This window comes from Lampetra planeri, chromosome 55, assembly GCF_965212315.1.
Source record: "Lampetra planeri chromosome 55, kcLamPlan1.2.h2, whole genome shotgun sequence".
Classification (NCBI taxonomy): Eukaryota; Metazoa; Chordata; class Hyperoartia; order Petromyzontiformes; family Petromyzontidae; genus Lampetra; species Lampetra planeri.
In genome coordinates, this window is record NC_136161.1 from 3,735,876 (window position 1) to 3,758,142 (window position 22,267).

Here is a 22,267-nt window from a genome sequence, read left to right on the forward strand (position 1 = left end):
CGACTCATCTTCAGTTCGACCGGGAGGGTCGACTCAGGAGCGAGCTGCGACCAGCGGGTCGGCTCGACTCTTCAGCTCGTCTGGGACTCAGCCGAGTTCGATCGGCTCACCGGAGCCGGCTCTCGGGGCTCGACTCAAGCGGCTCCCCATCTCCTCTGCAGGCGGGCAAGACCCGCTTGACAGCTCAACTCGGCCTGCGTGGGTCAACCTCTGCCGAGTCGGAGGTCTCTGCTGCCGCCAGAGTGGTGACGGTCGCGGTTTGGCGACGAGGCTTCGTGCTCACCCTTGGTCGACGACCCAACACTGCACGCTGCGAGCTGTGGGCGCCACCTACCGACCGGGTTCCGAATTGCGACAGCGTATCAACGGGCATCCGAACCAAGTTCACCACTGTGACAGGGGAGCGACTGATACGTATGACGCGCACCGCCCCCTCACCACACGACCACCAGGCGTCTGTTTGACATAAAGAACCGACTCCGAACACTGACTATTCAAGACAACTCTTACCACTCAAACACACTCGAACCCATAAGCCATCCGTGGCTGTGAAGGCATCACAACGAGACCGAGTGATGGCCATCCGTCGTTTATAAGAGTATTCGTAATTTTTATCTTTAATATTTAGTGGGCTGTACTCTTAATCGCATAAATTCCCAACAGATCCATCAATACGAATTGATTCTTGGCACCTCCTTCCGCCGAGCCACGCTCACGTGGGGAGTGGTGGCCCACCAGATCCTTATCAGGTGATCTGGTCCCCAATTAGTAAACTTGGTATAAGATAACGATCTTCGGGAAAGGAGCACCGTCGCAGGCCCTTACTCCGAGCCATTCTGTTGTCAGATAACCTGCCGATGTATCTGTTGAGATTGGTGCCTTTAAGAATAATAACTGTTTTGATTGTGTTTTTTATCGCCGTATAATCTTTCAAGTATCTTTCAGTCATAATCGCCGCACGTACTCGCATCCTCTACAGAATATTCAACTGTCCCGTGACCCAAGGTGCTAACAACGTGATAAGGGTTGCGTATGATCAATAAGGAGTGCGGTACTGCGTGAACAATATTGAGTATAATCATTCATTAACGTTAAGGTTTTTCTTAGCATAGTATTTGCATATTTTAACGACTCTCTCTCTCACTAACAACCATCGCGTTATGCGGGATCCATGTGCCGTTGTCAAAGTGAAATCAGACAATCGTTGATGATACTGTATTGATGCCGTGTTGACGTTCCGGGATGGAGAGTTCGCATACTATATCATAGTTGAGGTTGAATTAGTAATAAATTGATTAATACAGAAGTGGTTGTGTGATTCTTTCCTGAAATCTATGCATAAGATCTGCTTCTGCGTTGAGATCTGAACTTGGTGACCTTAATAAACACACTAATACATACTCAGTAAATGTTAAAGCGATAACGGGGTGAACCGGGGACCAAAAAAAAATAACCACGAATACCCACTCTGGGAATGTTAAAGCGAGAATGAGACGAACCTAGACAACGATGCCGAGTTAATCTAAGTTAATCTTGCATACTTACACCACACCTGCATAACTGCATACGATTAATTGCCTTATTCCGATCGATAACCCACCCTCGTCACCGAGGCGGGGTCTGGTTATCATAACGACTTGCATTATCATAATTACACCCACTCGCATAATTACTACGATTACCTCTCGAATTGGCATAATTAAATGTGCATAATTACATAAATTAACATATTTCCGGATAATTACACATTTGACCAAATTTCATTTGATTATTATTATTTTCACTGAATATTCATAACACACACATACAACATAATAATTTCACCCACGCACGCATACAACATAATAAATTTTGATAACCAACATATACAACAAACCTGCTCCAATATGAATAAAGTTTAGTTTAGAATGCGTCTCGTTTGTGTGGCACCCTCCTTCGGCAGGTTAGGATGAGGATCCTACTTGCTGTGCTGCCTTGTAAGAAGCACCCTCCACAGATCTTGTGTCTCTCATCTCGTGAGATGACTATCCCAGGCCTTCATCATCCATCGAGCACGCGGGGCTCGGAACAGCTCCATCGGGGGTGGGGGGGGGTGACGGCGGTCTGCTACCGATCCTCCTCTGCCGGGGGGTATGATGCGATGTGGGATTTAGGAGGTCATCTCCGAGTGGTGATTTTTTGTTCCATCGCAGGAGCGAGAGGGTGGCAACGGATTTTGGGAAGAGGTCTTCATCCAGCAGCGGATTGAGCCTGGCTGATGATGTTGACGATGAGTGGGTCAACAGCAAGCTGCTCAACAGCAACAGCAAGCTGCTCAACAGCAGCAGCGACAGTGGTATAGTGGTGAGCATAGCTGCCTTCCAAGCAGTTGACCCGGGTTCGATTCCCGGCTGTCGCAAGCTAACGTTTTATATATATATTAGTTTAAATAGAGGTGCCTCATCCATAACGAGTGAACAAACACCGACCGCGTGCAACACAAAGCGACGTTTCGTTAGACAAATAATTGTGGTGATGCTGCCGCTCCATTGATCCACGAGCACAATCGACAAAAACTCAAATCGTGAAGTGACCACACCAGGCCTTCATCCAGCAGTGGATTGATCGCGGCTGCTGATGACGATGCAGGATGGGGAGTCCTACTTGCTGTGCCGACTTGCACGAGGCACTCCCACTGTGACCTCTCTCTCCATCTGAGTTCAACTCGGACAAATCAAAATAATCAATGACCACTGCGACAGCCGGGAATCGAACCCGGGTCAACTGCTTGGAAGGCAGCTATGCTCACCACTATATCACTGTCGCTGTTGCTGTTGAGCAGCTTGCTGTTGACCCACTCAGGTGGAACCGTCACAGCCCGACTTTTATTAATTTAAATTTTTTTTACCTACGTGACTTTACTGAAAAAACCTAAGAATATTAATTTGATAAACGAGCGAGGTCTTGCAATACGAGTAGTACGTATATGCTTTGTCTGCCGAGCGTCACGTGATCACAACTGAGCCAATGGTTCTTCTCTCTCTCTCTCGCTGCGGGATTACGCACACGTGTGTGCGTAAAGCATTTTTTAATTTTGTGTCCAAGTGTAGTGACTGTTCTTTAGTAACTGAACTGCAAGTGAAAATTGTCCTACACAATAACCCTCCTCCTCCTCTCCTCTGTAATTAATACATTTGATTACTTGATATTAAATTTAAATAATAAAAATAAAAAAGGTATTTTGAATTAAGAATGTTTACATGAATACAGTATTTTTGGGTTGTGGAACGAATCATCTGAGTTTCCATGATTTCTTATGGAGAAATTCGCTTTGATATATGAGTGCTTTGGATTACGAGCACGTTTCCGGACGAATTATGCTCGCAATCCAAGGTTTTACTGTATATACAACAGGCTTTAGTTGTCCGCCCTCTCTCAGCATCTCCATGCAATGCCCACTGGTTTCCCACTCTATAAAGCTATAAACAGTTTTTTACCCCATGTAAGGGCCCACTGAACTGCTATGTAACTATTTTTAAGAAGCGAAGTGGCTATCACAAATGATAGCCCACCGAAGTGGCTTATGACGTGTAAATGCATAGCAGCCAAATGACTCTAAATGTGTGATCTTGATTATAAATGTGGAGGGGAAAAAGCGGAGGACCCGGAGTAAAATCCACGTGACCACGAGGAGACGCGAACTCCAAATATACAGCAGGCGTCAGGGTCAGGATCAAACCCACAACCTCCTGTATACCAGGCGAGGCAGTTAACATCTCGCCACACTCGTCGACGCGTCAGCGCGACTGAACATCAACGGCCGTGAGCTGCACGTGGATGATAGACTTCCACTCATCGCGCATGGTGGCCGTCACCTCGAGATTCATCGCGTCGTTTCTCACTTTGGCAACGGCATCCGTTGCCTTCTTTTTGTTGAAATTTTTTATCAAACTTTGGCAGTTGTCGATCTCCTCCAGGAGCCGACGCGACGCTCCGACGTAGACGTTGCCCACGTTCTCCAGCTGAATGCCGACCGTTCTGTCGTAAATGAAACCTGCGTACGGACAACTGAAGAAGATGTCCAGGCACATTTCGGTGTCCCGGATGGCGTAGCGCAGCACTCCGAGGCAGCCCTTGATGCCGATCCAGTACTTATGGAATCCGCAGCTGCGCTTTTCCCCGGGTTTGATTTCTGCGTGCGGGGCGTATTCCACCACGCCTAAGTTTAACGCGAAGCTGGAGGGAGAAAGAGGCCGGTCGTGTTATGTGTGATTCAGAATCAGAATCTTTGTTCATTCTGGAGAAATCCGATGAGCTATGAAACGCTTTTTTTTCATCACAGATGTGCAGTTGGGGGCACGGGGTCAGAACGTTACAACAAAGAAAACACAAACACGATAGGAGTGCAAAGTATAGGAAAGGTAAACAAATGACTAAAATAAATGAACTAAAACTGAACAATTTTCATCAATGGCATTTGAAAGGTGAAACTGTGTTGGGATTTCCCTTGTAGACCAACTTCCTCAATGCGGTCAGGTCATCACCTGTGACATCCCAGTCAAGCCAATAGACACTTGTGACTTGCCAGTCAAGCCATCAGACAATTGTGACATCCCAGTCAAGCCTTCAAAGGTGCTCGCTAACATCACTTGCCCCAACAGTCCGTTAAGGTTACACAGGGGACCTTTGACTTGTGTTTGAGACAGAGAAACAGACAGCACGCGCATTGTCCAGATCCACGTAAACGATTTTCGTGTTTAGTTTGTCCTTCCCCCGCACCTCATATTACAACGGTTGGCTACGTACGGTGCGAAAGAAGTTCAACATACATGCACATAGACCCACAGACACCCAGACGCACAGAGACCCACAGACACCCACAGAGACTTACAGAGACACACATAGAGATCCACAGATTAGCATGGTTGGCTACGTACGGTGTGAAAGAAGTTCAACACACATACGCACAATGCCGGTACTCACGTCGGATTTTCGAGTGTGTAGGTCGATAGGTTGGTGATCTCTATGGCAGTCGTGACACTTGTGGGCATCCCGGCCAGAATAGCATCGACCGTCTTGCCCTTGTACTCGGCCTTCCTCGGCGATGATTCTTTGCACATGGCTCCCTCTGACGAATTCTTAGCCCCCATTTGCGATTTCTGACCACATGGGAAGACATACGCACATCACGACAACGACGTAAGGAAGCCACTTGGTAAGCTATGCTGCACTTTTCAAATCGTCTCGAATGACGAACAAATTTATTTAGAACTGCTTGTTGTTGTTGTGTTTAGTTTGTTCCCCCCATCCCCCACCGCACCTACAACTAAGCACGGCTGTTCGCAAACAAGACGTTCAGCATCGGTGGGCAATGTTTTTAAAGCGGCAAGATACAGCCAAGATGGCCAGTGTCGTCCTACCTGTGGAGTGAAACTGTAAAGCGAACGTGATCAAATATAGCATTATAATTGAGAAGAGACACGTGTCAAAAGTGTCCAATAGGGGCAGACCGAGAGGGCATAGAAGGGGAGCGAGGACCGGTAGTCTGGGCGTGACGAAGTGGAAAACTTGGGGGCTGACTCTTTGCGGAGTGATGAAGTGTAAGACTTGGGGGCTGACTGTTCGCGAAGCTGTATAGACGTTATTCTTTAAGACATAAAGAATTCACCTTTTTTAAATGGACGTCTCCAAGGAGCTTCTTTACACTTGTAGCAAGTCCCTTGTACAATTGTGTATTCTGTAGCATATGGGAACGTCATACATATTTTGGTTTCTCTCCTTGCGATGGGACTTTGTAGGATGAACGTTGAGATGTATAAGGGGCACGGGGTGACCAATGAGGTCTGAATTGGTCTGTAATAAGGTGGGGTACTTTCAGGGGTTGACAGGTATGCGAATGGTGACATGAACACCGGTCGTTAAGTGATTTGGTCATAAAGCGAGTATAAGAAATAGACAATTAAAGGCTGAATTAACTTAAACAATGGATATTAATACATAACGATACTAACAACATTATAAACGCATAATATTGAAAGAAACGTGGTTAGGGGCTGTCCATAAATGACGTCACGCGATTTTGGACGATTTTTGACCCCCCCCCCCCCTCGTCACACGGCGTCACAAAAAGTCAGACCCCCCCCCTTCAAATATGACGTCACAAAGCTCTGCCCCCCCCCCCCAAATATATAAAACATGCTTCAAATCGTTTTAAACTATTGTCATTGTAGTGCGTATTTAATGGGGCGCTGCACTCTGATGTTGTCGGAGAAAACATTAAAAAGTCTATTTCATTAAGCAGAACGTGTTGTCTATATTTATTAAAAGTTGCGCATTTTGATGCGACGTCACATTTCTCAAACCCCCCCCTCTCTCGTCACACATCTTCACAAATGTCTAACCCCCCCCCACCCCCCCTAGGTGCGTGACGTCATTTATGGACGGCCCCTAAGTAGTTTTCAGTTTTAAAGGCAAAGTTTAACAAGACAACACTTGCCACCGTCCTTAAAACCCATTGGTGAAAAACAGTAAAGCTTTTGTTTTACATTATAATGTTTATGCGAGAGCCATAGGGTTAATTTTACTACCAGAGCGTGGTGTTTCTTTTTGTTTGCATGTTCACAACAAGTATATGTGGTGAATGCAGTGACATTGATTCCTTGCAAAAGGTTTCAGTTTGGTGGTTTTAACCTCTTAGGGGCCGTCCATATATGACGTCACGCGATTTCAATGTAGTGCTTATTTAATGTGGCGCTGTATTCACGTTTATGAGGTGCGTGACGTCATTTATGGACGTTGCACAAACACATCCGTAGCTATCGGAATAGGTAGTGGCTGCCCCCACCCCCCTTGGGTACATTGTTCCCATTCCGAGAACAACAACACGAGTGGTCAACTTCCTCTTCTGCCTCGATGTGAAGATGAAAAAATCCCCACCACCTCCGCCAATAGCCTGGAACAGGTTAAATAAGTGCGAATGTGATCACGGATAGCCACAATACCGAGAAAGCCGCCACCGACAAACACAAAGGTCCCCCGGGTAGCCTCTAGCAGACTCTAGGGGCAAGTGCTGTTAGCAAGTAGCAGCGCCTATGAACACACAAAGACAAAGGTCCCCCGTGTAGCCTCTAGCAGACTGTTGGGGCAAGTGCTGTTAGCGAGTAGCAGCCGCGCCTGTGAACACACAAGGACAAAGGTCCCCCGTGTAGCCTCTAGCAAACTGTTGGGGCAAGTGCTGTTAGCGAGTAGCAGCAGCAGCGCCTATGGACACGCAAAGACAAAGGTCCCCCGTGTAGCCTCTAACAGACTGTTGGGGCAAGTGCTGTTAGCGAGTAGCAGCCGCGCCTGTGAACACACAAAGACAAAGGTCCCCGTGTAACCTGTACCAGAATCTAGGGGCAAGTGCTGTTAGCGAGTAGCAGCAGCAGCGCCTATGAACACACAAAGACAAAGGTCCCCCGTGTAGCCTCTAGCAGACTCTAGGGGCAAGTGCTGTTAGCGAGTAGCAGCAGCAGCGCCTATGAACACACAAAGACAAAGGTCCCCCGTGTAGCCTCTAACAGACTGTTGTGGCAAGTGCTGTTAGCGAGTAGCAGCAGCGCCTATGAACACACAAAGACAAAAGTCCCCCGTGTAACCTGTACCAGACTGTAGGGGCAAGTGCTGTTAGCGAGTAGCAGCCGCGCCTATGAACACACAAAGACAAAGGTCCCCCGTGTAGCCTGTAAGAGACTGTAGGGGCAAGTGCTGTTAGCGAGCACCTATGAAGGCCGTGACGCACACCAGGGGTGGGTGGCCAGCACCACGCGGTCCACGCTCGACCGCCGTTGTCTCCCAAGTGGCGATGTTTACTACACACCGCTACATTAGGTACTCATTTGGGGCTGAGTCGACCTAGGGGAGGCCCAGGACCGGTTCAGATAATCGTCACCGGCGGTGTTGGCCGTGAGCGGGAATCGAACTCGGGTCGCTGGGTACGTAGCGCAGCGTAGCGATAACCACAGCACCACCACTCCCCACACACAGACACACAGTGCGCTAACCACTGCACCACCGCTCCCTTCCCCCCCCATCCCAGCGTGGGAATCTCTCGCGTCCAGGATTTCGTCAGCGTTGAGAAGCCACGAAAATGACATGGGTTGCATCACCGCAGTCATCATCATCGGCAGCAGCGGCGGTGGTGTTAACTACCTCGCCTGGTGTGCAGCAGCAGGCATCGTCAGGGTCGAGATCGAACCCATGACCTCCTGCTTACAGGCGAGGAAGTTAACATCTCTTAGCCCCCGTGATGATGAGAGAGAGACGCAAACTCCAAATCTACAGCATCAGGCATCGTCAGGGTCGGGATCGAACCCACGATCTCCTGCACACCAGGCGAGGTGGTTAACATCTCCTAGCCACCGTGGCGCCTCACTTGCCCCAATGGTCTATCGAGGCTATACGTGGGGGATCTTTTTTCTTAGGTGTTAAGCTGCCAGCGGGCGAGAGATTTGGCCAATTCTTGGTAACGGAGAGGAGGTGGGTTGGAGGGGATTCCCGTGGGGGTGGGACAGCGTGGGGACAGCGTGGGTGTGGAGAGCGCGTGGGTGTGGAGAGAGAGAGCCTTTAGATGTGATGGGGAAGTGACGGATTTAGAAACTAAATCTCTGCAAATAAATGATTAGCCAGTTGTGTGCGTGTCTGGGCGTGTGTATGCGTGACTATGTGTGTGTGTAGTGGTTAGCGCTGCGCTACGAACCTGGCGACCCGGGTTCGATTCCCGCTCACGGCCAACACCAGTGACGATTATCTGAACAGGTCCTGGGCCTCCCCTAGGTCGACTCAGTCTGAAATGAGTACCTGGTGCGGTTTGTAAACATCGCCACTTGGGAGGCAAAGGCGTTCGGGCGTGGTGCTGGCCACCCACCCCTTCGTGTGCCGTGCCGGCCTTCATAGGTGCTCGCTAACAGCACTTGCCCCAACGGTCTGTTAAGGCTATACGGGGGATCTTTGCTGTGTCTGTCTGTGTGTGTGTATGTATGTGTAAAGCATAGCGAGTTGGCACAGTAGGGGGGGGCACAGGTGGTGGTGCATCGGCCACTCATCTCAGTGAGTCGACCCGTGGCACCTGCTGGGTCTGTCCCGTGACCTCCTGCCAGCGAGCCTTCTATACTTCGCGTAGCCTCAAGGTGCACCTAGCCTGGCACAAGCGCCGTGGTGACGTCACCGCCACTTAGTGGCGAATGGCGGTTGTTGTTGTGTGTGTGTGTCTGTGTGTGTATCTGTGTGTCTTGCGATTATCTGAACCGGTCCTGGGCCTCCCCTAGGTCAAATCAGCCTCAAATGAGTACCTGGTGTGATGTGTGTCTGTGTGTGTGTCTTCGTGTTTGTGCATCTTCCTGTTTACCCAGAGAAACCCATAGAGTCTCCGGCCTCTTATCCTGCCGATGTTGCTGCTGCTGCTGCAGTTGAGTGATTCGCAGTGGGGTTTTTGATCAAAAATGGGATGCTGTTTTTGGCCGACACCGGCTACACTGTGTGTGGGGTTTGTTTTAGCTGGGGGAGGACACCGGGGAACCCAGAGGAAACCCCATGCAGAATAGGGGGAGATCATACAAACTCCACTCACTCTCACTCTGTAGAACAGAGGGAGATCATACAAACTCCACTCACTCTCACTCTGTAGGACAGGGGGAAATCATACAAACTCTACTCACTCTCACTCTGTAGGACAGGGGGATATCATACAACTCCACTCACTCACTCTGTAGAACAGAGGGAGGTCATACAAACTCCACTCACTCTCACTCTGTAGGACAGGGGGAGATCATACAAACACTACTCACTCTGTAGAACAGAAGGAGATCATACAAACTCCACTCACTCACTCTGCAAAATAGGGGGAGATCACACAAACTCCACTCACTCTCACTCTGTAGAACAGAGGGAGATCACACAAACTACACTCACTCTCACTCTGCAGAACAGAGGGAGATCACACAAACTACACTCACTCTCACTCTGTAGAACAGAGGGAGATCACACAAACTCCACTCACTCTCACTCTGTAGAACAGAGGGAGATCATACAAACTCTACTCACTCTCACTCTGTAGGACAGGGGGATATCATACAACTCCACTCACTCACTCTGTAGAACAGGGGGAGATCATACAAACTCCACTCAATCTGTAGAACAGGGGGCGATCGTCCAAACTCCACTCACTCACTCTGTAGGACAGGGGGAGATCATACAAACTCCACTCACTCTGTAGGACAGGGGGAGATCATACAAACTCCACTCACTCTCTCTGTAGGACAGGGGGCGATCATACAAACTCCACTCAATCACTCTGTAGAACAGAAGGAGATCATACAAACTCCACTCACTCTGTAGAACAGAGGGAGATCATACAAACCCCACTCACTCTCACTCTGTAGGACAGGGGGAGATCATACAAACTCCACTCACTCACTCTGTAGGACAGGGGGCAATCATACAAACTCCACTCATTCCACTCTGTAGAACAGGGGGAAATCATACATTCTCCACTCACTCTCACTCTTTAGGACAGGGGGATATCATACAAACTCCACTCACTCACTCTGTAGAACAGGGGGAGATCACACACACTCCACTCACTCACTCTGTAGGACAGATGGAGATCATACAAACTCCACTCACTCATTCTGTAGAATAGGGGGCGATCGTCCAAACTCCACTCACTCACTCTCTAGAACAGGGGGAGATCATACAAACTCCAATCACTCTGTAGAACAGGGGGAAATCATACAAACTCCAATCACTCTCACTCTTTAGGACAGGGGGATATCATACAAACTCCACTCACTCACTTTGTAGAACAGGGGGAGATCACACACACTCCACTCACTCTCTCTGTAGAACAGGGGGAGATCACACAAACTCCACTCACTCACTCTGTAGAACAGGGGGAGATCACACAAACTCCACTCACTCTCTCTGTAGAACAGAGGGAGATCATACAAACTCCACTCACTCTGTAGGACAGGGGGAGATCATACAAACTCCACTCACTCACTCTGTAGGACAGGGGGAGATCATACAAACTCCACTCACTCACTCTGTATACAGAGTGAGTGGAGTTTGTATGATCTCTCCCTGTTCTATAGAACAGGGAGAGATCATACAAACTCCACTCACTCACTCAATCTCATTGCAGAACAACAACAAGCTAGCGAATAACGAGGGGCATCCTGTACGACGACGATACACCGCATGCACTAGGCACTCGCTTACACGCACACAGCGCGCGGACCGTCGCTATTCCCCGGCACGCGGTGCAAGCTGCTTGTACCGAGAAACACCAAAAATGTGGCAGACAAACAGACATCTGCGTGGCCGAGCGTGCCAAACGCCGGCGCTTCTGGCTACGCCCCGAGCGGGAAGCGAGCCGCGCTCACTCTGAAACGGCGTTCGTATCAACAAGTGAACCTTCAACGACGTTTAGCAGAAACGCTCGCGGCACTTCCTCTGGCAACTCCCCCCCCCCCATCCATCATCACAAAGACAAAGGCCCCCCCCTGGGGGAAGCCTTCAATGGGAATGTTGGGGCAAGTGCCGGTAAGTGAGCCGGCGCTGTTGGGGAAAGTGCCGGTAAGCGAGCCGGAGCTCATCATCATCATCGTGTGTAAATCTACAGAAGCAGGCATTGTCAGGGTCGGGATCGAACCCACGACCTCCTGTATACCAGGCGAGGTAGTTAACATCGCCTAGCCACCGTGATGATGATGAGCAAGAGACACGCAGACTCCAAATATACAGCAGCAGGCATCGTCAGGGTCGGGATCGAACCCACGACCTCCTGTCGACCAGTCGAGGTAGTTAACATCTCCTAGCCACCGTGGTGACGATGATGAGAGAGAGACGCAGACTCCAAATATACAGCAGCAGGCATCGTCAGGGTCGGGATCGAACCCATGACCTCCTGTAGACCAGGCGAGGTAGTCAACATCTCCTAGCCACCGCGGCGCCCTTGAGCTACGCAGCCAAACAGAAGCTGGGCACGAGGGCTCTGTGACCTCGAGCAACGAACGCAGCCTCCGCCGTCGTCTGCCTGAGGTGCTGCTGTTGACCCCCAAAGACAAAGATCCCCCGTGTAGCCTGCGAGAGACTGTTGGGGCAAGTGCTGTTAGCGAGTAGCAGCGCCTATGAACACACAAAGACAAAGATCCCCCGTGTAGCCTGTAACAGACTGTTGGGGCAAGTGCTGTTAGCGAGTAGCAGCAGCGCCTATGAACACAAAGACAAAGGTCCCCCGTGTAGCCTCTAGTAGACTGCAGTGGCAAGTGCTGTTTGCGAGTAGCAGCAGTGCCTATGAACACACAAAGACAAAGATCCCCGATGTAGCCTCTAGTAGACTGTTGGGGCAAGTGCTGTTAGCGAGTAGCAGCACCTATGAAGGCTACCGGCACTGTGGCACACGAGGGGGTGGCCAGCACCACGCCCCGTCCGCCTTTGTCTCTCCCAGTGGCGACGTTTACTACACACCGCACCAGGCACTTTTTTTATCCAAGGCTGAGTCGACCTAGGGGAGAGGCCCAGGACCGGTTCCGATATAATCGTCACTCATTGGTGCCGGTGGCCGCGATCGGGAATCGATCTCGGGTCTCTGACGGGTTTGCGCAGCGCTGCGCTAACCGCTGCGCCACCACTCCCCACCCCTCTCTTCTCCCTCCCCTCCCTCCTTGCCACCCCCACACCCAAAAGTCGCCGCTTTCACGCGAATTTCATTTTTCTTCCTTTTTCCTGGGAAGGAAGCCGCAGATACACACGGGAGGGGACTTTCTGTTGAGACCCCGGGTGTGCTGGGAAACCAAACGAGATGCTTCCTCCTCCCCCTCCTCCTCCTCCACCTCCTCTCGTGCCGCTGTTGAGACTCGACCGGGATGAGTGGAGGGGGAGGGAGGGGGGGCCAGAGGATGTCACGGCGAGGGCTATAAATCGAGGGCAATCTCCCACCAGAACCCCACTTGTAACTCAAGTCACTCCCTCCAAGTCTCTCTCGATCTCTGCTCTCTCTCTCTCTCAATCTCTCTCGCTCCGTCTCTCTCTCTCCATCTCTCTCCAGCCCTGCGCTCTCTGCTCCTCTCTCTCCAGCCGAGATTTCTCCTTCCCAAGACGACGATGAACGTCAAGGCGACCCTCCTGCTCGCCGTGCTGTGCCTGGCTCTGTTCCACGAGACGTGTGGTAAGCGCACACACGGGGGGTGCTCTGTAAACTAAAACAAGACTATTATATATGTTTAAATGTATTCATTGTTACCAGAGAAAGTTAACATCTCCTAGCCACCGTGATGATAATGATAGAGAGAGAGACGCAAACTCCAAATCTAGAGCAGCAGGCGTCAGGGTCGAGATCGAACCCACGACCCTCCTGTACACCAGGCGAGGTAGTCAACATCTCCTAGCCACCGTGATGATGATGTCAGAGAGAGTGAGAGACGCAAACTTCAAATCTACAGCAGCAGGCATCGTCAGGGTCGAGATCGAACCCACGAACCTCCTGTACACCAGGCGAGGTAGTCAACATCTCCTAGCCACCGTGATGATCATGACAGAGAGAGAGACGCAAACTCAAAATCTACAGCAGCAGGCAGGCGTTAGGGTCGAGATCGAACCCACGACCTCCTGTACACCAGGCAAGGTAGTTAACATCTCACAGCCACTGTGTCTGCACAATTGATAGCAGCTCAACGAAGAGGCTCATTACCGTCGTCATCGTCATCACGTGAACATTGACAGCAGCGAAATAATCCTCGGAATCCCACATCAATATAAATGCGCGTCTCTAAACGTGGAGGAGAGGGGGGGAAGGGAAACCGGACGAAACGCAGATGAGTGGGGAAGGGACAGTCCGAAGCAGCCTGGTGGAGCTGTGACAACAGGTCGGCGCTGCTCGCAGTTGCCCGAGATCTGCGGTCCTCCGCGTGTATAAATCCTCTGGAGCAGTGGTTCTTAGCCTTGGCTGCAGTGTTCACGAAGCAATGCGAACAAACGCGTGGAGGGGGTTGATAAGACAACGGAGGGTTGTTAGCGACGTCGCCCCGTGCTTAATTTGTGCTGTCGACGATTTACAAATCTGTCCGTGTCTCTCACCCCCAGGGCGTGCGTGATGCACCCCAGGTTAAGAAGAACCACTGTCTCTGTACATATATGAGGAAACCACTTTTGAATCTAGATTGAAAACGCATTTATTTAGAGCTGCTTCTTGTTGTTGTTGTGTTTAGTTTTTTGTCCTTCACCTGCACCTCCGATTAGTGCGGTTGGTTACGTACGGTGCGAAAGAAGTTCAACATCCAGGCACATACTACACTACTATACACTATACACTACTATACACTACACTATACACTACACTATACACTACTATACACTACTATGCACTACACTATACACGACACTACTATACACTACACTATACACTACACGACTATGCACTACGCTATGCACTACACTATACACTACACTATTATATACTACACTATGGACTACACTATACACGACACTACTATACACTACACACTACACTACTATGCACTACACTATACACGACACTACTATACACTACACTATACACGACACTACTATGCGCTACACTATACACTACACTACTATACACTACACCACGATGCTAAAGTTCAACATACACACGTGCCCCCATCCATCACATCACATAACAGGTGGCAGTGGGCACCACGGATGAGTGTGAGGTATAACCCTGTGAGCCATGTGGCTCTTGACTCGGGTGCAACCGCAACAAAACAAAAACATGAACAAGGATCACCTTAAAGTGACTACACGCAACAGAAAAAATCATGTGGCGTCACCCCGCGAATATCTCCCCCCCCCCTCGGTCCCTCTCCACAGCTGCCCCTAAGCCCAGGCCAATGCAAGGCCGCCTGGTCCGCCGGCCCCACGGGCCCAGGCCAGACGGTGGCGACCCCCGAACGGGAGGCCTCATGCGGGGCCACTACCTCAGGAGGCGGCGCCCTGCAGTGGCGTACAAAGTCCCCATCGCTTGATGAGCCGTCAACCCCTCCACGGGTGAGCATGCGTGTCTGGTGTCTGTGCGGGAGCACTTGCCCCAACTGTATGTTGCAGGCTATACGGGGCATCTTTATCTTTGCACTTGCCCCAACTGCATGTTGGAGGCTATACGGGGCATCTTTGTTTTTGCACTTGCCCCAACTTTCTGTCTGAGGCTATACGGGGCATCTTTGTCTTTGCACTTGTTCCAACTGCCTGTTGCTGGCTATACGGGGCATCTTTGTCTTTGCACTTGCCACAACTGCCTGTCTGAGGCTATACGGGAGATCTTTGTCTTTGCACTTGCCCCAATTGCCTGTTTCAGGCTATAGGGGGCATCTTTGTCTTTGCACTTGCCCCAACTGTCTGTTGCAGGCTATACGGGGGATCTTTGTTTTTGCACTTGCCCCAACTTTCTGTCTGAGGCTATACAGGGCATCTTTGTCTTTGCACTTGCCCCAACTCTCTGTTACAGGCTACACACAGAGACAAAGATCCCCCGTATAGCCTGTAACAGACTGTCGGGGCAAGTGCTGTTAGCGAGCACCTATGAAGGCCGGCACAGCACACGAGGGGGTGGGTGGCCAGTACCACGCCCAGCCGCCTTTGCCTTCCTTGTGGCGATGAGTTTACACATCGCACCAGGTACTCATTTGAGGCTGAGTCGATCTAGGGGAGGCCCAGGACCGGTTCAGATAATCGTCACCGGTGTTAGCCGTGAGCGGGAATCGAACTTGGGTCGCCGGGTTTGTAGCGCTCAACGCTACACTACCGCTCCCGTACACACACACACACACACGTACACACACGTACACACACACGTACACACGTACACACACAGTACACACACACACGTACACACACACACACGTACACACACAGTACACACACACACACGTACACACACACGCGCGTTAGTAACGTGATCTCCCATTCTCTTCGCAGCCTCTCCCTCTCTGTCTCTGGCCGTCTCATCGTCACCACGGCGAGGGCCGTGACCCACGTGCGACACGAGACCCACGTGACCCACGTGCGACACGAGACCCACGTGACCCACGTGCGACACGAGACCCACGTGACCCACGTGCGACACGAGACCCACGTGACCCACGTGCGACACGTGACCTGCCCACCTACCTACCTACTCACCTGCCCACCTACCCGTCGTCGTCATCACCTGACCGCGCATCAGTCGCGGTACCTACAGCCGTACCCCGCCTAGGTCGACTCAGCCTCAAATGAGTTCCTGGTGGACTGGTGTGTAGTAAACAACGCCAGTGGGGAGACAAAATACAGCGGGGCGTGGTGCTGGTCACCCCCCCCCCCCCCCCCCCATCGTATGCGCCTGCACAGTCACCCTAGCCTGATGATTGGTAAACTGCACGTTAACCTGGTCTTCTGCGTAAGAACATGTATTTCTGGTCTCCTATCCTAGCCATTCACACGTTTGGCTGGTTCACTGATTACTGGATTATCTCGTTATGTGATTACCTGGCTTTTCTGTTAACCTGTTTACCCGGCTATCATATTAAATGGTCATCTTGTTACCTGGTTGTTTCGTTACACAGTTACCCAACTACCTTGCTAACTAGTTACCCTGGTACGTAGCTATTGAGTTACCCGACTACTTGGCTATCCAGTTACCTGTTGAATTCACTCCCTGACCATTAATCTATAAACAATTTTTTTACCAGCTAAGGTCCCACTGAGCCGTTCTGTCGCGGCCATCACAAACGATAGCAGCTCAACTGAGTGGCGGCTTATCATCATCATCACCATCACGTGGGAACTATAACAATAGATTCCATTGTTACTGGTGTGGCTGTAGCGGCCCCTCGTGGCTGCAGATGTCACTGCGAAACTCTTAACACCGCGTACGAGGTATACATGAGACCGTTCGGACCCAGCGGGTTGAAGTCAACGTTGATCTTGATTTGAAGCTTTCGTGACTGCAGGAATCCATACTCTTTGGTTCATTCGGTAAAGTCACTTAGTATGTTTTATTTATAACTACGTGACTTTACCGAAAGAACCAAAGAGTATCAACGTAGATTTTTTTTGTTCACACTCCCCGTGGCGGCCGTCTGGCACAAATCTCAGAATGTTGATTTTAAAATGCAGGAGTTAGGAGGAATCCGATGAGCTAGGAAGCTCTTGATTTGTCCACAGATGCCCCAGTATGGGGCACAGAGGCCATCGAGTTCCAACAAACACAACAAACACATGTGAGGGAGCACGCCGCGATAGGAGTGCAACATAGATAACACGGTAAGCGAGTCAGTAAATATCAATAATTCAATTATTTATAAGTCCGATTTATCGAAATTGGGCAAGGCATCAAAAAACAACAACACAAATCTACCACTCAAAGCGCCATCATCATCACATCGATACTCAAAACTAAAACCACACACAATTCTATAGTACAATGAGATAACATAATATTAATATATTACTTAATAATATATATATACACAACCTCTTAATCGCTGCGTATAAGAGAGGCGCATTGGCGACTCCTATCGACGAGTCTCTCGGCAGGGTTCGATTCTTCGCCCAGCCGGCTACCTAGCGGGCATTGTTACCACTTGTCGGCATGGATTGATGTGGCACGGCATCATCATCGTCAACAATATCAACAACAATGCAATGCGGTGTGTGCAAGTCCTTCAAGGTCCCTCGGTTTGGTAGCTGTACGACTTTAACCGCTTATCAACAGCAGCAGCAGCAGCGACAGCAGTAAACCCCACTGCCCAGAGATCAAGAAACAAAATCGAGTTGGAGTGAACCGGAGGACTCGTCGTGACTATAGATGGTCGACTGACACTGCTAGTGAGACTAGGCCATAAAGATGGCTGCTGTCTCTGGTTTAGGCCAATCGGTTTCAAGGACAATGCATCATACGATCCGTGTGTTTTTTGTTTCCATTTTGACCACGAGTATTGTGGTTAATGCAGACACGATTCCTTGAAAAAGGTTTCAGTTTGGTGTTTTAACAACTCAACACAGCTGTTTTGTTGCCAGAACAAATGGGAAAACCTCTTCTCATTATCGGAGCATGTGTGTTTGCATGTTTTTCCCGCAAATGTGTGGTTATTGCAGACTTGATGATGCCTTGCAAAAGGCAGAATCTATTCGGTGGTTGAACATCTTAACACAACTCCTGTGTTATGGCCAGAAAGGTTAAATACAACCTTTTGTTATTTCTCCATTGTTGTCGACTCGTCATCACATCCGAAATGGGGGCATTACCTCCTGGACCAGACAAATGAAAAATAACCAACTCAACATTCACAACAAACTAAAGCGTAAAACGAGTCTAACGGCGTACAACCGTATCAAATCTACACTGGTATCTCATAAAAACAATATAAATGATAAATAATCAACTTTATTTTTGCGTATACTCATGTTCGGATTACCCCCCCCCCACCCGTATATATTGAACTATTTTAATAGTCCTATCGATGGACTTGTGCGCCAGTCACGACCGAAGACGATGCATAATCAGGATACACACTGTGATATTATTTAACATTAATTTGCACTTTTCTCCTTTTGAAATGGTTTATATATACTCTTTGGTTCTTTCGGTAAAGTCACGTAGGTATAAAATAAATCATATGTATGTTACGTACACTTTCGTTACGCCATCGCTCACCGTGTGCTCTTTAACAGAAATAAAGACTTCGTTTGGAAGTTGTGTCATCGTTGTTGTTGCCGTTCAACGCAAATGAAGTTTTCGATGCTGCACATGGAGTGCTGTGTCCCACGTGCACGCCACTGTCCGTCGCTGCTGTGTACGATAAACCATCATCACGCGAACTCCACTCATCATCCTCGCAGCAGCAGCTGCGGCTTTTGGTTCAAACGTCGAACAAAGACGGTCACCGCACCGCGTGCTTTCAGATGTTGTATACACTACACTATATACTACACTATACACTACACTATACACTACAATATACACTACACTTTACACGATACTATGCACCACACTATACACTACACCGTACACTACACTGTACACTACTATACACTTCACGATACACTACTATACTCTACACTATACACTGCTTTACACCGCACTATACACTACACGATACACTACTATACCCTACACTATACACCGCTTTACACCGCACTATACACTACACTATACACTACACGATACACTACTATACCCCACACTATACACTGCTTTACACCGCACTATACACTACACACCGCTTTACACCGCACTATACACTACACTTTTGGCTGGCCGTCGAACAAAGACAATGGTCACTGCATCATCGCGCGGCGCTTTCAGATGTACTTCTGCAGCCGTCTGGAACGCTCTTCCTTCCTTCCGATATTAGGAAGCCACTGGGAGCTATGGATCACTTTTAAATCTAATTGTTGTGTTTAGTTTGAATCCTTTCCCGCATCTCCAAATAGCCCGTACAACGCGAACAAATTTCAACGTACATTATGGGGAGCGGAAGCGCAGCGGTTAGAGCCACGCTGCGCTACGAACCCGGCAGAGACCCGAGTTCAAATCCCGCTCACGACCGCCACCACCACCACCACTCACAGCGATTATCTGAACTGCTCCTGGGGCCCCTCTCCTAGGTTGACACAGTTTAAAATAAATCCCTGTTGCGGTAACAAAAAAAAAACATCAGCACTGGGGAGACAAATGCGGCCGGGCACGCTGTTGGCGACACCCCCCCATAGGTGCAGTGCCGTAACGGCCTTCGTAGGTGCTCATTTGAGACTCAGGCGACACGTGAAAGCTGCTGTTGGGTTAGATCAGACGTCGGCAACGTGCGGTTCCGGAGCCACATTCAGCGGCTTTTTGGCTGCCTCCTTGGGGCCCTTTGGCTGCCCCCTTGGGGCCCTTTGGGTGCCCCCTTGCGGCTCTTTGGCCAGGTAGTTCAGAATCAGAATCTTTATACAGGTAGGAACAACAGTTCCACACTGCCCACCAGGGATTATGTGTCTGTCGTGCATAGCCCCTCCCAAACACGTACGCTCCCGGATTGGTTGAAGTGCGTCACGTGACCGCGAGCTTTCTGTCGTGCACGAATGCGCTGTCCAACCAAGTTCCTACCTGCCCACTCCGAAGGGACGTGTTTTTGACTGCAGGAATCCGATGAGATTTGAAGCAATTTTTCACAGATGCCCGGTATGGGCGGGTCGGCGAGTTACAACAGCAAAACACAAGGCATAAGAACAACATGAGTGCAAGAATAGAGGAAACGGTAAGCAAGTCACTAAAGAAAAAAAACCCGTCGTCAATTGAACCTTATGGCGGGACCCCGGGGTCCCAAAAGCCCCCGGCTCTCGCATAAACAGCGTTGCGACATCATTTTATATTCGTTGAAGGCGAACAACACGGAAATCTATTCCTCTCGACGAGCTCTACACGATACGCTAATCAAAGTTTTGTTTGTGACTACGGCAATTTTTTGCAACGACGGGTGCTTGGTGAAGAACGAGAGGATTGATTTCTGGTGGGTCGCGGCATTCATGTGCACGGTGGGATGGAGTCGCCAAAATTAATTAACTAATAACGATCTTCTTGGTTCTTTCGGTAAAGTCACGTAGAAGGGAAATAATAAAATAATACAAATAAAACATAATAAAATAATTCTCACGACGTTTCGGCCACAACGCAAGCAGCCGTCCTCAGGTGTCTTTTCGACAGACCTGTTCTTCACCTGAGGACGGCTGCTTGCGTTGTGGCCGCAACGTCGTGAGAATTATTTTATTATGTTTTATTTTTATTATTTTATTATTTCCCTTCTACGTGACTTTACCGAAAGAACCAAGAAGATGAATCCCTGCAGTCACGAAAGCTTTAAATCGAAACTAATAACGATTTTAGACTTCCGTTTATTTGGAACCCCGGGGTCCCGCCATGAGGTCCAATTGATTAATTATTTAAGTCCGATTTTTCGAGCTTGGACAAAGCAGCAAAAACAAGATAACACCACCCAGTGGTCCCTCATTACAATGGCACATTAACATCGAACGGTTAACGCCGTGACTGAAGGCGGAGGCTTGGTAGTGGCCGTGTCTTTGCCCATCTACGGTGCTATGACGTCACGGAGGGGCGTGGTTGAAACGTGATGGATCGCAAATTGCGATCCACAGGAACATCGATTCTGACCCAAATGATCGATTCCGCCGCGTCTCCTCGGGGCCGCCATCTTGGAAATGTTCACTTTTATTTTTTTATTTCAACTTAAAAACCGGTGGTTTAAAGAGAAAAAATAATGGCGTTTTCATGAAATGTTAATGTAAGTCTGTCCTAACACTAAACGATACTGCTATACTCTTTGATACTGCTATGTTGATTCGCTATGGCCTTTAAAAAAGTGTTTTTAAGATGTCCGATTTCGTCATTGCCCGCGTGCAAGTATATTCTGATGTCCGCTTTTATTTCAACTTAAAACCCTTACTGATCTTGCGTAAAATTCCGCGGCTAAATCATTGAGCAGATTCACTAACATGTCATCAATGGCAACGATTCATTCGCGGATCGAGATGGGCACGTCACGTAATGTTTTCTAATGTTTTGAAGGAGAGAGAAACACGGGACACAGGAGCAGGTTTAAAACATCGTTATTGTATAATGCAGGTGTACACACCTAAACCGTGCATCAGCCAATGAGCCTTACATTATTTTTCAAAGGTTATCAGATATTAAGGGCAGAGTTATTTTATGCTAATGATAGGTCAGGCTCCAGGTAAAGTGGTTAACTGGTTGCTGTCTTCCGAATGTCAGCAGGTGGAATTTAGAAATTTGATACCCGTGAATATTTTAAAATTGCGTGATCATCTTTGATATTTTAGTTTTCAGGCAGAGAGAGTGTCAAAGGTTGTTACAAAGTCCTTCAGGCAGAGAGACGAGGGACCTGGAGCTGAGTTTTCAGGTAGATTGATTAAAGCTTCCGTGTTACAGGCAGACTGGTGCAGGGAGTGTGGTGGCCGTGCCCTGCAGGCTCCGCCGTGGGCTTTCAAGGAGGAAGAATTCGCCATTGGTGAACCTACCAGTGCAACCACATTTCTGCAACCTGTGAGCCGTGGGCGTTTGACGTCTACGGTACCGCCGAGTATGGAGTCTCTCAGGCACTCACCTTGCTGCGACTCGTGGCAGGCGTGTGTCTTCACTGCATCAGAGCCTGGGATTCTGAGGCTGCAAGCTGCTCGTGAGTGTGGCGTAAAATAAAAATTTCAAATGGACAAAAAAATA

At 49.2% G+C, this 22,267-nt stretch overlaps 1 protein-coding gene, 1 long non-coding RNA gene and 2 other non-coding genes across 6 annotated transcripts; 2 read left to right on the plus strand and 2 right to left on the minus strand.

Moving 5' to 3' along the window:
• Positions 1-2,326: 2,326 nt before the first annotated feature.
• Positions 2,327-2,398, plus strand: TRNAG-UCC (transfer RNA glycine (anticodon UCC)). Its single transcript has one exon. It is a non-coding gene; the product is annotated as a tRNA-Gly (tRNA).
• A 335-nt stretch (positions 2,399-2,733) lies between these two features.
• Positions 2,734-2,805, minus strand: TRNAG-UCC (transfer RNA glycine (anticodon UCC)). The gene has a single exon. It is a non-coding gene; the product is annotated as a tRNA-Gly (tRNA).
• Positions 2,806-2,843: 38 nt separating this feature from the next.
• Positions 2,844-5,425, minus strand: LOC144735514 (uncharacterized). Of its 3 annotated transcripts, none has more exons than XM_078617913.1 (3): positions 5,300-5,425; positions 4,963-5,138; positions 2,844-4,215 (listed from the first exon to the last, which is right to left on the minus strand). In XM_078617913.1, exons 2-3 carry the CDS (start codon positions 5,127-5,129, stop codon positions 3,777-3,779), a joined length of 606 nt encoding a protein of 201 aa, XP_078474039.1. In that variant the 5' UTR covers positions 5,130-5,138; positions 5,300-5,425; the 3' UTR covers positions 2,844-3,776. The 3 variants fall into 3 exon arrangements, with proteins under 3 accessions (XP_078474039.1, XP_078474038.1, XP_078474037.1); XM_078617912.1 differs by having other exon boundaries at positions 5,304-5,422; XM_078617911.1 differs by lacking the exon at positions 5,300-5,425 and having other exon boundaries at positions 4,963-5,293.
• Positions 5,426-12,913: 7,488 nt separating this feature from the next.
• On the plus strand, positions 12,914-18,727 carry LOC144735512 (uncharacterized). Its single transcript, XR_013588644.1, has 3 exons — positions 12,914-13,186; positions 14,866-15,042; positions 15,970-18,727. It is a non-coding gene; the product is annotated as an uncharacterized LOC144735512 (long non-coding RNA).
• The last annotated feature ends 3,540 nt before the right edge of the window (positions 18,728-22,267 follow it).

Bases quoted from the DNA above. Each gene is read 5' to 3' on its own strand.
- LOC144735514 (XM_078617913.1), bottom strand. From the start codon at position 5,129: ATGGGGGCTAAGAATTCGTCAGAGGGAGCCATGTGCAAAGAATCATCG. The intron at 4,216-4,962 runs GTGAGTACCGGC...TTCTCCCTCCAG, and splicing joins TACACACTCGAAAATCCGAC to CTTCGCGTTAAACTTAGGCG.